Raw genomic sequence first — 17442 nt, forward strand, 5'->3', positions numbered from 1 at the left:
TTCATTTGTGAGGTCCCGCCAAGGACCTGCTTAAAGAATCTGCCAACACACTACTTATGATGACAGGTATGCAGCTGTGAGTGACATGTTTTTCTGGTGGCAAGGTCCCAGGCTTTCTTTGCCAAACTGCACAAGTGGTAAGAGCTGGATCCCTCCTTGTTTACGTACCACTTTCACAACACTTCACTGTCGTGTGGTCTGTGAATACCTGTAGGGTACATGGTTTCCAGAGATGTGAAAAGACCTAAAGAGTTTGGATGAGGGCACTCATTTACTTCATGTTGAGGTGTTCTTTTAGTAGCACTGGCTGCCAACTGCCCTATTCTCGTAAGGTGCCTGTCCAGGCCACCCATACTTCATCCAAGACATCTGTATGCATTTCCTAAATTGGGGCTGCAGGAGTGAAGGGAAACCCTGAGCTGACTTTCACCTTATCCTTCCACCATAACAGTTCCCATCTGAAAGGGGTAAAAGGGGAATCACGGTTTCCAGAAGGGGAGAGTGCTGAGACCAAACTGTTTTCAGGTACCATTGGATCCCCCTCATATGCAGCCTGGCCTGGGCGTAACACTGGGACAGCAGGCTGCCATGAACCCCTTGGCTGAACACTGGCAGGGTTGTGGAAGTAGTTTGTAAGACCCTGCATATAATCACCTCTGTGAAAGTTCAAAGTACTCTCCAAGGCTAAAAACACTAACTCCATGGGCCTTGACAATGTTGCCATGCTGTTTTCACTTCAGCATCAAACACAGCCCGGCTGACTATTTTTTTTACATGTATTCAGTCTCAGCCTTTCCACTAGATTCATGCCAAAAGTATGGATAACTGTGGTAGTCAGACTCCTGAAAGGGAACCCATGACTGACCTGAGCAACTATGGATCTATAAGCCTCACCAGTCTTATCTGTAAGAGAATGGTGTGCATCTTTACGAACTTCATAAACAAGGATGTAGGCAGTCATCAAAACCTGGAATTGAACCAATGTGAGTCTGTTAAAGGCAGATCCTGCCTCTGTAACCAGGTGGACTTTTTTGAACAAGTCACCAAGACATTAGACTCCAATAAATTAGTTCACATAGCATACCTGGACTTGGCCAAAGCCTTCATTACCATTCCACATTTGATCATCACTGATAAGCTAATCCAATAAGTAAAGCCTCTGCTACCTGCTGGATAGCAAACTGGCTCACCAACAGAACCCAATCTGTTAGTGTCACAGGCACAGCCTCAACTAAGAAAGTAGTTACCAGCACCATCCCTCTGGGATCGGTCCAGGGACTATTACTCTGTAATCTACTTCTTTGGCATTAACGCAGACACCAACAGTCTGTGGCTGACTAAACTGGCCAATAAATCTAAACTCTATGCTGTCATAAATATCACAAATGAACTACATATTTTCCAGGAGGGCCTAACCCATACTAGTAAGTGGTGCTTGGATCAAGGCCTCAAACTAAATGCGAAAAAATGCACTACTGTGCCCCTTGGCACGCCTGGGCACTTCTGCTCCTATTGCTCCTAACACATAGCTGCCACCCCACCCCCCCACCCCAAAAAAAATAAAATTTGGTCATTAGGGACTCTGGTACCTTCAATGACAATGAACTATGCTTTACCACCATGTGGCCACTGCTGCTAGGAAATCCTTTTACATAGCCAAATTAATCACCAGGGACATGCCTTCTACACCCAAAGAAAGCATCACACCCCTATTCCTTCCATATCAGTCCAACAGCAGCATATAATGCCCCCTTTTGTATATAGCTAGCTAGGCATATGACCCAGCTCAAGATTCCACAGGGCTCCCTTACCAAAAAATCAAGGGCAATTCTCTTGAGTTACCATGATCACCTTAAAGCAAAAAAAGGTATGAAATTCAGTACACAACAGATGAATGTCATACAACAAACATTCATTTAGCAAAAAAAAAAAAGATTTAAGGCTATAACTCAAGTGTTCTACTTAAAAATATTTAAGGTTATTTTAAACAAGAAAAATCTGCAAGGCTGCTATAAACAGAACTGCAATACATACATACATAAACTGCAAAATTTCTAAATAAAAAGTCAGAATGGTACTTACTGAGAAAGTGCACTAAGAAAATCACAGTGCTTTGTGGTTTCTGACAGGGTATCAATAGCAGACTCCAGTGTCAGAAGCAACTCTATGACATAGCCCTAGAATTAAATATTTCAAGTTAAAATGTGTCTCATTTTCCATTTTAAAATCAAGTAAATGAAACCATACACAGTGTACATATTAAACATAAAGACCGAAAACATCCACCAGGGTTCCAATAGTTTATTGATAAACTTATTACATGTATAATGAAAGCATGTCAACAACAAAGAGTTGCACCACTATGAAAAAAGCTATACAAAAGAAACAAGTTAACACTTAGAAAAAATGCTTTGCTATTCACAAGTCATTTTCGGTAGTAACCTTGTAAAAGTAACCCTAGGAGGAAAGGATGGTCACCCTGCAGATGATTTTTTTTTACTACAATGTCTAATCATGTACAGGCTTTACCATTTTTTGACATTATTCTGGAGATGCCATAATCTGGAAAAAAGCATACTTTTACTTGAGGGCTGGGAATGAGACAGGTATCGTAAAAAGTACCCTGTGTTTTAATGAAACTAGGCAAAATGCTTTAACAGTAAAGCTCTGAAGGATTTTTTTTTTTTTTTTTGCAAAAGTGAGAAAATGAATGTAATGTGCTTAAAAAAAGATTTATTTTCATTTGTGAAAGGAAAAACAAAAGGAAAACAAGATATTCTCTCTCTCTCTCTCACACACAAATGCATAAAATACAAACAAATAAATGTCAGCCATTGGATAACAATGATTTAAAAGGTTAAAAAAATATGTCCAGTTTAGCTTTCCTCTCAATATCAAGCTTTTATCATTCAGACCTAATAAACATGTAATTACAGAGCTGTTTGAAGAACTTCCTTGCACTTTTAATTTTATGTAGAGGACCAACTCACTCACTCAACTATACAAAAAAAAACACTCCCATTTCAGATTCTACAGTGTTCAACATCAGATTCAGTAATTACCCACAAAACACTACAAGTCTAATCGAGGAGAACCAGATAGGTTGAATTTAAAAAAAAAAGCATCTGAATTTCAGACAGAACCATTTTTCGAGGTGAATTTTAAAGATCATGCAGCTCTGTTACTAAGATATATGATGAATCAAAATTTAAGTATTTTCATCCTATTCCAGATCCTGAATTAATTTCAAATCTCTCTCTCCATTACATACATGCAAGTATTTCCAGCCTCTCAAACACAGCTCCTGCATGTCAGTGTCTGACTGTTCCCTATCCTCCATTATGTTCTCCAGATAGTTTGCCTTGAGAGGGTGAATTAATTTTCCTAGGCCTTCCAACAGGTGTCTGATTCTTCTATCAATGCACAAAAGCCATATGCAATGCCTCTAACCTGCTCACTAGATCTACCACTTTCTGCACACACACACACACACACACACACACACACACACACACACACACCTGGGAAAGGCTGGCACAGATAACCCGCCCTAGCAACTTTGCCCAGACTATGAAGTACTTATCACCGTCACATACACTCCACAATCAACTACTCTAAAGGCCCTTAACAAAGGCTGTTCAATTACATGGTGTAATACTAAAACAAATGATGGTAGTTGACCAAGACAGCTAGGCCTTCTGGAGTGGCCTGCACAGTGTCACCAAATAAATATAAATACTCTCAAATGTTAGGAACTTTCTGCAAGGACCAGCCACAATAAACATTTTGAATATATTTAATAATAAATGACAAAAGAACATGAAAATATTGACTATATATTCATAGTAAACTACAGAGTTCAAATCAAGGAGAATAGTGAAATTAACACTGATGGACAGACTCAAAGAAAAACACTCTCTAAACTAAGCTTACAACTTAAGACCCTCTGATAAATTTCTGCTACCAAGTCTCAAAAACTAATATTTACTATGGAGATGCACTGTACTCTAATCGAATATCTATAACTTGGAACTTCATCCCCCAGCACATTCTAACGACTGCTTGTCCGTCAAAGTTCAAAGCACTTCTAAAGTCTCATCTACTTAACTCTTGGTTTTGCTCTTGTCTTACACCTGGTTGATTCTGTATTCACTCCTCTACAGAGCTCCTTTCAAATGTTGTATCTTAGACTAACTTATTTTTATTATGTTCCTTTATTCATATTTTCAATTTCTTCTGCATGTTATTTCTATCACTCTTTTCCATCCTATTTTCCTTGTCTATAACTTATTGTCTCTGTAACCAAAAAGTGTATAAAACATATGATGTATTAGCACAATAATGTACTATTAACATTATTTTTTCTTTAGGTTCACATTACTTTAGTTTATTTTTCAATTTGTCCTATTTTTGTTTTTAAGTTTTCTTCTTCTTCCTTCGGCTTTTCCCGGTTAGGGGTGGCCACAGTGGATCACCTTGTCCGCTCATGATTGGCAGTGGAGTTTTACGGTGTCAAGTTGCCAGCCCGGCACCCAACCATCCACAGAAAGTACACACACACACACCTAGGGCCAATTTAGAGTGTCCAATCCACCTACAGCATGTCTTTGGGTTGTGGGTGGAAACCGGAGCACCCGGAGGAAACCCACGCGACCCACAGGGAGGACATGCAGACTCCACACAGAAGGCACCCCAGCCAAGGATCGAACCAAAGAACCTCTTGCTGTGAGGCGTACAAATTTTTTGGTACAAGTTTTAACTTACTTCCATTAACTACATTTGTACATATTGGGGCTTTTCCCCCCGGGCCTCCTCTGAAAATGGGCCTTGTCCCAGTCAACAAAAATAAATAAATAAAATAAACAAAGCTTCACTATATTCCTGACTAATCTAAAATAATTATTGTTCTGTAGTTAAGCTACTTACTACCACAAGGCAAGATGCTGTGGATGAGGGTCTTTCTAGTCAGGTTCCCCAAAACAGAATACTCAATACTCTTGAGATTTCTCTTTGTAATATCTAAAATATAATTTCAAAGAGGGGTGGCAGAATGACCTCATCTGGCCACCTGACTCTAGGTTCTCACAGTATTTACCTTTGAAGCTTAGACGGCTACAATACACATCTAAATGTTTATGACAGTGCCTGGGGCTTCGCCTCTTTTTACTGAGCTAATGAACAAAGGCTTTTTTCCCAGACCTAGAATCTCTGGTCCTATTTTCACTGTGGAGTGACGTTTTAATGGTTTAACAGCTCATTTACATTTCCCTTATTTTTCTTAAAGCAAGCTAGCTGGTTAACCTTTGCTGTGCCAGTATCCTCTATTAAAACATGCATTTAATTCAGCTACAATAATACATGTACATTTGTCTTCATTTCAGCAGGGTGCAATATTGATACATTTCAACACAAGCAAACCTCACAAATGCATTTTCAGCACAAGCATCTGTACAAATTAGTTTGGGATACAAATGACATACAGTTCTAATAAATTTGTAACACAAGCATCTTGTACAAAAAAGCTTGACATTCAAAGGACATATTCTTTACAAAACTCCACCTGGATATGCAAGCACTTGCCCATATCATCACAACAACATTCATAAATTACAGTTCTGTTAATAAACTTACAAAAGATATTTGAAAAGATTACTGCTGCAGTAGCCTAAACTACATGGGATGTAACCTGCCAAGGATTGGACATTCGTCCAGCTTCTAGAGGGGGAATGTCCAAGCAGCCAAAGCACTGGTTCAAGAGAAGGCTGATAATAAAAAAAAAAAAACAAAAGTTGTAAGCTGTTAAGTAAGAGGGTACCAAGTCTGCTTCTTAAAGTCTTAGGGGTAAAGGATAAACACATTAAACAAGCCTGAATACTGTGTTCTTCCCCTAGATGGAAAAGACAAACCCAAGTGGTGATCCCTGTATGGTATTTGTCACAGTAAGTTCTTACCCACTTGAACTTTAACCTAGACAAATTCTCACAGAAGAGATACAAAAAAATGGAATGTAGTCCACAGCAGAGTACTTATCTGCTTTGCAATAACTTGCAGACTGTCAAACCTACAACGTTAGAGCTGTAAGTGAGACTTGCAGATTGCTCCAACAGCAAAAAAAGCTCTGAATTTTGGTGCCTTTATGCCTGTTTTTAAACTATCGTCCTCAGGCTCTAGTGGTTATACGGGCATTTGGAAGGTGCCTAAAGCTGTAGAAGTTGGCCGGACACCTCACCCTTGGCAGAATATGTCTCAACTTCCTTAAACTACCAAAACAGTGATCTAATTATGAACATTTACCATTATTCTTTTCCAGACAGCTTTGTTTACTGGCTCAGTTATGTTCGGCCACCATTCAAAGCAAAACAATGCACAGATTAATGAAAGGCTAAGCCTCTGCTTCCTGCATAAACGTAGACTGGATTACTACAACCAAAATAACCACTTCTGATTTTGTCCACATTTTTATCCATTTATCACTGGCACATTATCTCTCACTGTTCAAACATCCCTCACTAATTATGGAAGCCATATAAGTCAGTTATACTTTATGTGACTGCTGACCAATTAAGTGAAATGGTTTAATTGTATTTTATTTGTATTTGTTAACCGGGGTAGAGCACTCATCTCCACAGAACCTTTTCAGACTCAGCCAATGACTGCTATTGAGTTAACTGACTTGCTCAGAGTTGCATAGTTAGGCGATGGGTCTAATGGAATCAAACCCTGGAACACTGATCATGAGAAACGGCTCAAAATCACTTTCAGCAATGAGTTCAGCCAAAGGCATAACAAAAATGTCTAAGTACACATTCACTGCAAAGTATGTACAACATACAACAGGCAGATATTATAATCAATGCATGGGAAAGTACATAAACACTGTTACGGTTTACATACAGTTGTGTACACAGAACATTAAAGACAATGGTAAGTACAGCACAGCTGCCACAGTGAAATAGTTTCACCGTTGTAGTTTGACACTTGCTTGATAAACTACTTACTGACACAGCTGGCTTAAAACAAACAGAAATGAGATCATTAAATGATGAAAGAAGTCAACTTCACAAAAATAAAGTGTGCATTTGGGAACAAGCAATGCTCCCATGAGCAAAAAAAAGAAGTTATGTACTTACCATAACGTTCCATGTGATGCGTTCATCTCGCCTTTGTTCTTACACACGGGTTCGGAGCCGATCATCGGCTCCGAGTCGGCCGCATTGCAAAGCTCTGCATCTTAGAGAAGCTCGAGACCAGACTATATCCCACAATCCTCCCTGCTATTCCTCAAATCTAGTTTGCGAGAAACCAGACCTCTTACCCTCACCTCAGTGCAAGACATACACATTCACACGGATATCCATGAATATCCTCTGGCTATAATAAGTAATTCTTATGGGCGGTGCACCATATCCTAATGAGGACACAGGCCAAAGAACCCTAGAAGAAGTAAGAAAAATCCCGACCAAACTCTAGTCTTACCTGTTCTTCCATAACATGTGAAAAAGGGGGGGGGGGAGGGAGGGAATGCAAGAACAAAGGCGAGATGAACACATCACATGGAACGTTATGGTAAGTACATAACTTCTTTATGTGAAAGTGTTCAATCTCGCCATTTGTTCTTACACACAGGTAGCGACCCTAGCTCCATCACCCCGGGTGACTCATGGAAGAACGTTCCTGAGCACAGTGGAACCAAAGGATGTCCTGTCCTTGGAGGACCTGTCAACCTTATAATGAGTGATAAATGTATGAGGCTTAGCCCAGGTAGCTGCTGCACAAATCGTGTCCAAAGGTAAGCGAGCTGCATGGAAGTGGACACGGACCTGGTAGAATGAGCCTTAGGCTTGAAAGGTAATGACTGATTCTTACTAGAGTACACAAATGCTATACAATCAGAAAGCCATTTAGATAAGGTACGTTTCGTGACTGCCATGCCCTTTTTGCTGTCTGCAAACGAGACAAACAGCTGATCTGACTTTCTGTGATCTTTAGTCCTGCCCAGGTAAAATCTTAGCTGCCTATGAACATCCAACCTGTGCAGCATATACTCCAGTCTGTTTGTATGATTCTTGAAAAACGTGGGGAGGTCTATGGATTGGTTGATATTTAGGACAGAACATACCTTGGGGAGGAATGACGGGTTTGTGCGCAGAGAGACTATCTGGGTGAAAGATCAAGTATGGTGGTCTGACTGACAACGCTTGTAGCTCTGATACTCTTCGAGCTGAAGTGACTGCCACGAGAAATAGTGTCTTCCACGATAAAAACTTTAGTAGGCAGGATGAAGCCGGTTCGAAGGGAGGTAAAATCAGTTGTGACAATAACAGGTTCAAATTCCATGGGAAAAAGGGCTCCCGAATGGGTGGACGAAGGTGGAAGGTTCCTTTCATAAAAGCCTTGCAAAGCCTGTGAGACATAATAGAAGAGCCCCCCTCACCAATATGAAAATTAGATATAGCTGCCAACTGTACTCTCAAGGTGGAAGTTGAGGCTCCTTCGTGAAAGAGACTTGATAAGAATTCCAGCACCTTGTGTAGTGGAGCTACCAAGGGATCTATGTGTTGGCTTGACGCCCAACATACGAAGCGTTTCCATTTGCTCCTGTAAAGCTTTCTGGTGGAGGCTTTATGAGAGGCAACCAGAATGCGTTGAACTGCCGGAGAAAGAAGATCTGACCTGGATAGAGAGGGAAGCGGAGCAGCCAAGCTGTCAGTTTGAGGGATTGAAGAGATGGGTGAGGAACTCCCGACAAATGAGTCAATAGATCTGGCACTGGGTCCAGAATCCAAGGTTCCTCCTTTTGATGGGCTCGAAGAAAGGGGAACCATATCTGCCGAGGCCAGAATGGCGCTATGAGTATTATCATCCTTTCCAGGTTCCTGGCTTTCTGTAGAAATTTGGGAATCAATGGGGTAGGAGGGAATGCATACAGGAGACCCGGGGGCCAATCGTGCACCAGTGCGTCCCTGGGAACATCCCCCGGAGGGAGTAGAAGGGCAAAGTAGCTTCTGCATTTGGCATTAAACGGGGCTGCAAACAGATTGCAGCAAGGCTGGCCCCATCTGCGGAAGATCCTTTCCGCCACCTGTGGATTGAGGGACCACTCGTGAGGTAACAGGATGGCTCTGCTCAACCTGTCCGCAATGACGTCGGATGACCCCGGGATGTGCGTTACCACTAGAAAGCGACCCGTGGACTCTGTCCATTGCCAAATTCTCATGGCCTCTCTGCATAATGGGTAAGACTTGGTTCCCCCTTGCTTGTTTATGTACCAGACCACAGACATAATTTCCGTCTGAACTGCCACTGTTCCCAGAGGTAAGAGAGCTTGGAAGTGTTGCAACGCTAGGAACACCGCCCTCAACTCCAGAACATTTATGTGCAGGTTGTACTCCATGTTGGACCATTCCCCTTGGACTGTTCTTCCCTGAAAAAGTCCCCCCCACCCTATCAGAGAAGCGTCCGTGGTGATTGTGGCTGTCGGGTTGGGTAGGACAAATGGACGACCCATTGTGAGGTCCTGACTGTTTACCCACCATGAAAGATCTCGCTTGCAAGAGTTTATCAGTATCTCATGCGATAAGGGTAGCTGTTGGAATGACCACTGCGTGAAAAGCAGCCACTGGAGGACCCTCATGTGCAATCTCCCCATGGGAACTGCGATCAGAGACGCTGCCATTAGCCCCAGAACTTTTAACACTAGCCTGGCTGGAGCTTTCCTGTTCTGAAGAAGAAGAAGAACCTGTTCTTTGAGGGCTGACGCCCTTAGTGGAGGAAGCTTTAACAGTGTTAACCGTGTGTCTAGGTCTGCTCCGATGAATGAGATATGCTGTGAGGGCGATAAGGCAGATTTTTCGAAATTGATTGAAATTCCTAAGTGGGAACAAAGGTAGACTGCATAGTCTCTGGCTTGAACAAGACTATGCCTGGTGGCGGCGGTGAGGAGCCAGTCGTCAAAATATGGAAACACTCGGAATCCTTGTCATCTCAAGTGAGACGCCACTACTGCCATGCAATTGGTGAATACCCTGGGGGCTGAGGTGAGTCCAAAGGGCAGAGCTTGAAATTGAAAATGACTGGCTCCCAGCTGGAAGCGCAGGTGATCTCTGGACGGCCTGGCCATTTTGATGTGGTAGTACGCGTCCTTGAGATCTATCGAGCACACCCAATCGTCCTTCTGTAAGAAAGGAAGGATCGACTGTAGCGTGACCATCCACAACTTTTCCTTCCTTACAAAGGAGTTGAGATTGCTGAGATCCAAAATCGGTCTCCAGTCCCCTGTCTTCTTTGGAACTAAAAAGAACCTTGAGTAAGTTCCGGATCCTCTTTGGTCCGCCGGGACAGGCTGAATGACTCTTTTTTTCGAGCAGCTTTGAAATTTCTACAGCTGCTGGACTTTGCAGATGGGGTGGCACATCTGGAAGTCTCTTTCGTTGAGGTGGTGTGGACATAAAGGGAATTATGTATCCTCTGGTTACTATGCTTTTTACCCAAGAATCCGAAGTAAGATTTAGCCAGGCCTGTGGGTATAAAGCCAAGTGACCCCCGACCGCCTCCAGAGTAGGACAGTTGGGCCTCCATTCAGGAGTGCTGGAAGGGCTTCCCAGAGACTGTATCCCTGTCGCTCTGATTTTTTGGACCCCCTCTGCCGCCGGGGCGGCGTCTTCCATTTCTTCCCCCTCCTCTGCCTCTGGAGGGGGCATCACCCTGTGTGGCTTGGAAAGATCCCAGAGTCTTACGGAACCACATTTTTCCGCCAAGTTGCCCTTTGAGGTACGGTCTAGATGGAGCGGAAAAACAGACCCCAACAGCAGAGAGGGTCTTCCCCTCTTGCTCACACCGAGTTAAAGTCTCCTTAACTTTGGGCCCAAAGAGTGAGGCACCATCAAAGGGGGCGTTGGCAAAGGAAGACTTGAAGGCTTCCGCAAAAGAGCACAGCCGCATCCAGGATTGTCTTTGGAGAGCAATTGCTGAAGCTGCAGCACTACTTGATCCTTCGGCCGCATATCAGATGAGCCTCATGGATGAGTTTGCTATTGAAGTAAGGGTGTTGAGTTGTGCTGCCACCTTATCTGAGACAGCAGCATTTGTGTTACCCTGGAGGGTATCTCCCAGTTCTTTAATGAGATCCCTCTGTAGACGTGTAAAATGTGTCAAATAGTTTAGCGAACGCATGGAAAAAGTTGCTAAACTAAAAACGCGCTTCCCATACCTGTCCATAGTCCTAGAATCCTTATTAGGAGGATGAAAACAAGAGGAAGACTCAGACATTTCCTTCTTCGTGGCTGCCGCCGCCACCACCATAGCGTTGACTGGGACTCCTTTAGTGAGATAGGCCTTATCCTGGGGGGCCGTGATAAATTTGTTTGGTTTTCGGGGACTGGTTCCACTGTGTCCGGTGTTTCCCACGCCCTTCAGGCGATCAAGTCCATCAACTCATCAAAGGGCGGGGTCACCGAGGAGCTAGAAGGTTGAGCCCCAAAAGCCTTCAGCAACATCGACTCATCCTCAGTGGGGGCTAGGGACTGCCAATCACCCCTCTGTTTCAAGATCTCCAGGATGTCTGCAAATGACACATCCTCAGAGGGGGATCGTGGGGACCCCTCTGCCTCATCCAAATCGGTGTCAGAAGTTAGGGATTCCTGTGGGGAATCAATGTGCCTCCTCTTGCACAATCTCTTCCTCGGAACGTCATCAGAGGGGGCTTCTGGTGAGGCCTCCGAGGAACAGGGATCACCCTCTGAGGCTGGCTGAGGCAATGGGGCTCTACGCTTAGGGTGAATCGTGGGGGCAGAAACAGAAAGAGGCCCTTTAGGGGAAAGAGAAGACTCCTCCGATGAAGTAGTTGTCTGAGCAGACAATACCTTCCTTATAAGGTCGAAAGCCCCCGGGCCGAGGACTCCTCCGGTTCCGAAGAACGCGGAAGCATCACCGACACCGGAACCATGGGCTCCGACCCAGAGGACGGAGCCGAACCAATCTGCGCCGAGGCCCCGAGAGGCAGAGTCGGCACCAAAAATTCGGTACGACTCTCGGTCCGGGAACCAAGGAGAGATAGTCGGCTCCGCGACTCCCCTACAGGCTCCGAAGGAGTCGAATTCAATGGTGCCGATCATGCAATGGACGGGTTTGGCACCGAGGGCTCCACTAGCATTGGATCATCTTCTCCCGGCTCCGAAGACTGGACGAGTCTCAAAGGAGGACCTGTTGGAGACACGGGGAGGGCTTCTAGTTTCGACACCAATTGGGACGAAACCGCAATCAGCTTGGAAAGGGCCGTGTTTTCCATTAGTTTCTGCACGACACGATCCACATCAGTATCGGATAAGAGTCTGGAAGAGCGGGTCGAAGGGGCCGAAGACGGCACCGACCGAAGAATCGACGGTGGAGGTAGCTCCGACACCGGTTCCAAGACCTGGGGCTCGGTGAAAGATAAACGTTCGATGCTCTGCCCCGATGTCTGAGGAACCAGCGAACGAATCTTAGAAGATGAGCTCGGAGACGATGACATGGGCTCCGACATCTTCGACGTCTTCGACTCCTTCGAAGACTTAGAAGCCTGGTCGGACTTCTCCAAGGCCTCCCAAGTCAGGTTTAAGTAAACCCCTGTCAATAAGCTTCCTGCGTCTCTCTGTCATGACCCTCCCGCTAAAGGAATGACAGATGGAGCAAACCTCCTGCAAATGGAGAGGGCCAAGGCAGTAGATGCAGGAAGCGTGATTGTCAGTGATGGACATTTTCTGTCCACAGTGACATCTCTTAAAGCCGGATTTGGCTTTCTCCGACATTTTACAATCAAGCTAAACACTGAAAAAAACAATATATGATATAGATCAAGAAAAATACACACACACACTATCTATAATATCTATCTAGGCTAAAGCCAAATACTATTAAAGATTTGTAAAGAAATTCTGCTCATCTCCAAGATAAACTAAATTGTTCGCTGGCCCGAGCTCTCCTCGACCGATCTGTTGCAGCGGCAAACTAGATCTGAGGAATAGCAGGGAGGATTGTGGGATATAGTCTGGTCTCGAGCTTCTCTAAGATGCAGAGCTTTGCAATGTGACCGGCTCCGAACCCGTGTGTAAGAACAAATGGCGAGATTGAACACTTTCACATAGAAGGCTAACAGGAATGTAAAGTAAATCTGTGCTACTGATCCCATAAAGAACAGTAATTATGGACATTGTATTTAAAATGTATGTACATGGCAATGGAAAGTGTGCTTGTGATACATATTTTTCCATTGTTAATAATGGATATGAACTTGTAGCACACTAATATTAAAATTAATACTATGGTTTATAAAAAATGAATGAATATTATTGGAAATTAACTATCAACAGAAAAATGCTTTAACAGCACCCACCACAAATTCTCAAGCCAATTGAAAACCTATCATAAAAATGGGAAATCTGGATCCAGAAATTCAATTTCTCACTCTCAGTGGATTATCCACAATTGCTGAAACTGTATAGTATGCTATATTCACGCATCTTTCTTATAAATAAGCTTCAAAGATATTTAAAACTTAAAATTCTTGAAGATAAGAAAAGCAAATACCAGTTATAAGATAGAAATTAAGGCACTAATGTAAACTTAGAAAGATGCTGACAATTAGTTGCCATTTGTTCTTTACTAGAACAGAACGTCCTACAGAAAACTATAGATATTTACCATACTGAGCTGAAGACCACAGCCAAAGACTACTGATTTTGCAAACTGTATGATTCACAAAGAGATTGTTTAAACAATGTCTGGCATCAGAAATGAACAAACAGCAGTCTTTTAAAAGAAACTGACATGACCTTATCAACATGTGCGGATATGTGTGGAACTGAAATTATAGGTTCATAGGTAGGTAACAAGGCTATTGACCCTAGGGCCTATATAAGTCTAGCCAAAAAGGTACACTGGCTTTCGCCACCCAAGAAAATTATTTTCCTGTGCCCCTGTCGAGCAGAGCCACAGAGATGTGATCCCCGGGGTGAATTTCCTATTTCCCATTCAATCATCAAGATTTTTCTTGAAGAGTGCTAATGAGGAGCTTTGTTTGATATAGATAGGTAGTTTGTTCCAGAGTATGGGAAGTCTCTGGGACAGGAATCTATCCCTCCAGCATGTTCTGTTTATTGTGGTGACAAGGTTTAGGTCCCTAGAGCATGTAGCTCGGAGGGATTGGGATTTCTTTAAGTGGAGCATGTCCAACAGCTCTGGGTTTGACATAGCTTTGTACATTAGGCAGAGATCGCCTCTGAGTAGGCGATATGCGACGGAGTAAAGCTGGAGTTGTTTGAGATGGTCTGCGTAGGGCATCTGTTTGAGGCCAGTAATCCTCTTTGTGAGGTATTTCTGAGTCTTTTCCAGTTGTTGTAGATGTCTTGTGAGGTACATACCAAAAGGGGTGTTGTACTCTATAATGGGTCCAATGAATGAAGAGTAGAGGGGAAGAATTACCTCTTTTTTTTCCTGGATAAGAAACCTTTTGCGATGAGGTGTGCCATGTAGAAGGATTTCCTGACTACTGTGGCAATGTATTTATCAAATGAGAGACTACAGTCCATCTGTGGCCCAAGGTCTCTTATCACACTTTCGGTGTTAAGTAGATTACCACCTACGTGGTAGCTCATGGGTACAGAGTTTTTACCAAAGGGGGTGACAATGCACTTTTTGGCATTGAGCTTGAGGCCATGGCTTTGACACCAGGAATCTGTCTTAGTGAGGCCCTTTTGTAGGATGTCCACATCGTTAGGAGTTTCAATTATGGCTGCTAGTTTGCAGTCATCTGCGAACTTCATTAGCCAAAGGCCTTCTGTGTTAGCCTGTACTTCAGAAAAGCAGATACCAAACAGGAAAGGACTCAGGACTGAACCCTGTGGTACTCCACTTGTCACTGGTTTGAAGTCGTATTTGGAGTCTGCTACTTTTACAGTGTGGGTTCTGTCAGTGAGCCAATTGGCAACCCAATTTGTGATGTAGGGATTTATACCTAGTTTAGTGAGTTTATGTATAATTCCAGAGTGGGGGATGGTGTCAAAAGCCTTGGCGAGATCTAGATAGACTGTGTGAACCACCTTACCCTCGTCTACAGCTTTGGTGGCTGCTTCAAAGAAGTCTATCAGGTTTAGGAGACATGATCTGCCTTTTACAAACCCAAACTGGCTGTGGTTCAGATTTTGGAGATTACCAATGTCTTTGTTTATAAGTTCTATGATGATACGTTCCATGGCCTTGCAGACCAGGCTCGTTAAGCTAATGGGGTGGTAGTTCCCGGAGTCTGTGGTGGCTCCCCATTTGTGGAGTGGGATAACCGTTGCTGTGTGCCAATCAGTGGACACAAAGCATGAGGTGAGGCTATGATTGAACATGGTGCTTAGGTGGTGTGCCAGTTCATTCTGTAGTTCATGTAGAATGCAGCCTGGGATGTTGTCAGGTCTCATGGATGCTGTGTTCTTGGCTTTGGACAGTGTGTTTTTTTACCTGTGCAGCCATGATTACAGGAACTTTGCATTCTTCCGGTATACAGATGGGCCCTTTAGGGGTTGATAGGGGGTAAAGTTAGCACTGAAACTATCTGCCAGGATGTTGGCAATATCAGTTGGTTCTGTATATGTAGTGCCACTGGGCTGTAACTTAGAGCAGATCTGAGTGTTGCCATTGAGAGTGTTTAGTTAAAATTATTAAACTGTAGAAAATTACATGACAAGACAAAATCTTGAGTCACATAATAAGCGAAAGATGAGCAAGTGAGAATATCTTGTAATGGCAACTGAAATACAAAGGAGAGCCATGAGAGAAAATAAACAGAGACCATAGAAAATAATGTGCAACTGAAAATCAAGCTTCATTGTAGTAGGTGCTGCTATAAGCATAAGAGAAAACACTATCTTGCACTTACTCTAACTTGCAGAATAGGTGCTATAAAAAGATATACTGCAAATAAACATTAAGCAAAAAAGTGTATTCAAAAAAACTTGAATTTTGTTGAACAGAAACATGAAAATTATAAGTTATGTACATACCATTAACCAGTCCATACAATTATTCATAAATTTTGTAAAGAAGACTGGTAATTTTATGGACTGGTTAATGGTACTTTCCGTCACCACTTTAGGAAGGAAGGATTTGTCCAGAGACGCACCCTGTCCTTATAAAAATTAATGTAAGAAGGCATAGCTGACGGGGCCTGGAGCAGAGAAATTCTTTTTGCTGAAGTGATAGCTACTAAGAAAATTGTTTTCCAAGAAAAACTTCATATCATATTTGTTTGCTGGTTCAAAGGGTTTCTCAGTTAATCCCTGATGGTCCCAAGGAGGAGAAGAATCCATTTACTGGGAGGTCTGAGGAGAAAGATGTCCTTCATGAAGGCTCTACACAATCTGGATGAAGCCAGAGAAAAGGATTTGTTTCCAGAATGGAAATTAGAATTCACTGCCAACTGAAGCTTAACTGTAGAAAAACTAGCTCCTCCTTTAAAAAGAGTTGCTAGAAAGAGAATAGCTGAAGCAGGTGCTGAAAAAGGGTCAATATTCTGGTTGAATGCCTAAACAGAAAATCTCTTCCATTTGCTTCTGTAGGTTTCCTTGGTAGAAGGCTTCTGGGAGGCCAAGATAATCTCAAGGCCTGGGGAATCAAGTCTGGACTGTCTAACTATTACTGGAAGTGGATACACCATGTGGTTAGCTAGAGGGTGTGGAGAGTGGGGTGTTGAATTCTTGATTGACAAAGCAGGAGATCATGAGTGGATTCCAGTATCCATGGTGAATATCTCAAGTGAGACCATAGGAAGGGGAACAATACCTCTCGAGGCCAGATGGGGGCAAAGAGGATGATTGAGCTCTTTAGCCTGCTTGCTTTCTGTAAGAACTTTGGAAATAGAGGAAGATGGGGGTAGGCATGCAGGAGACCCAGAGGCCAACTGAGAATCACAGCACCTCTCAGTGACTCCCCTAAAGGGGGGATCACAGTGAAGTACTTGCAGCAACTGTCGAGTGGTGAGGCAAACAGGTTACAGCAAAGTTGGCCCCAGCAGCTGAAGATCATATTCACTACTGATTGACAGAAACACCACTCATGAGGCATCAGAATGGATCTGCTGAACCTGTCTGCTAATAGGCTTGTTTTCCCCAGGATGTGCACTGCAATGAGAAAGCAGTCTGAAGTGATCGCCCATTCCCAAACCCTCATAGGCTCTCTGCACAGTGGATAAGATTGGCTTCCTCCTTGCTTACTGATGTACCAGCCTACTGATGCGTTGTCTGTTTGAACTGCAAAGTCCCTAGAGGGAGAATATCTTGAAAAGCTTGCAGTGCTAGAAGGACCGCCCTCATCTCTAGGACACCGACATGTAACTTGGTCTCCAGAGGGGACCACATGCCTTAGACCATCTTTCCCAAGAAATGCCCCCCTCCACCCCAACTGGGAAGTGTCCATGGTCACTGT

General features: G+C 43.4%; 1 protein-coding gene across 1 annotated transcript in view; it reads right to left on the minus strand.

Annotated features, from left to right (window-relative positions):
- The window catches only part of FRYL (FRY like transcription coactivator), a 3917685-nt gene that overhangs the window by 1083300 nt on the left and 2816943 nt on the right, over positions 1-17442 (minus strand). The window contains exon 43 of the mRNA XM_044055727.1: positions 2083-2177. Within this exon, the coding sequence (XP_043911662.1) occupies positions 2083-2177 (95 nt within the window). The remainder of the gene's footprint in view (positions 1-2082; positions 2178-17442) is intronic.

Source organism: Protopterus annectens, chromosome 14.part0, assembly GCF_019279795.1.
Source record: "Protopterus annectens isolate FY-2018-M chromosome 14.part0, PAN1.0, whole genome shotgun sequence".
NCBI classification, from domain to species: Eukaryota; Metazoa; Chordata; order Ceratodontiformes; family Protopteridae; genus Protopterus; species Protopterus annectens.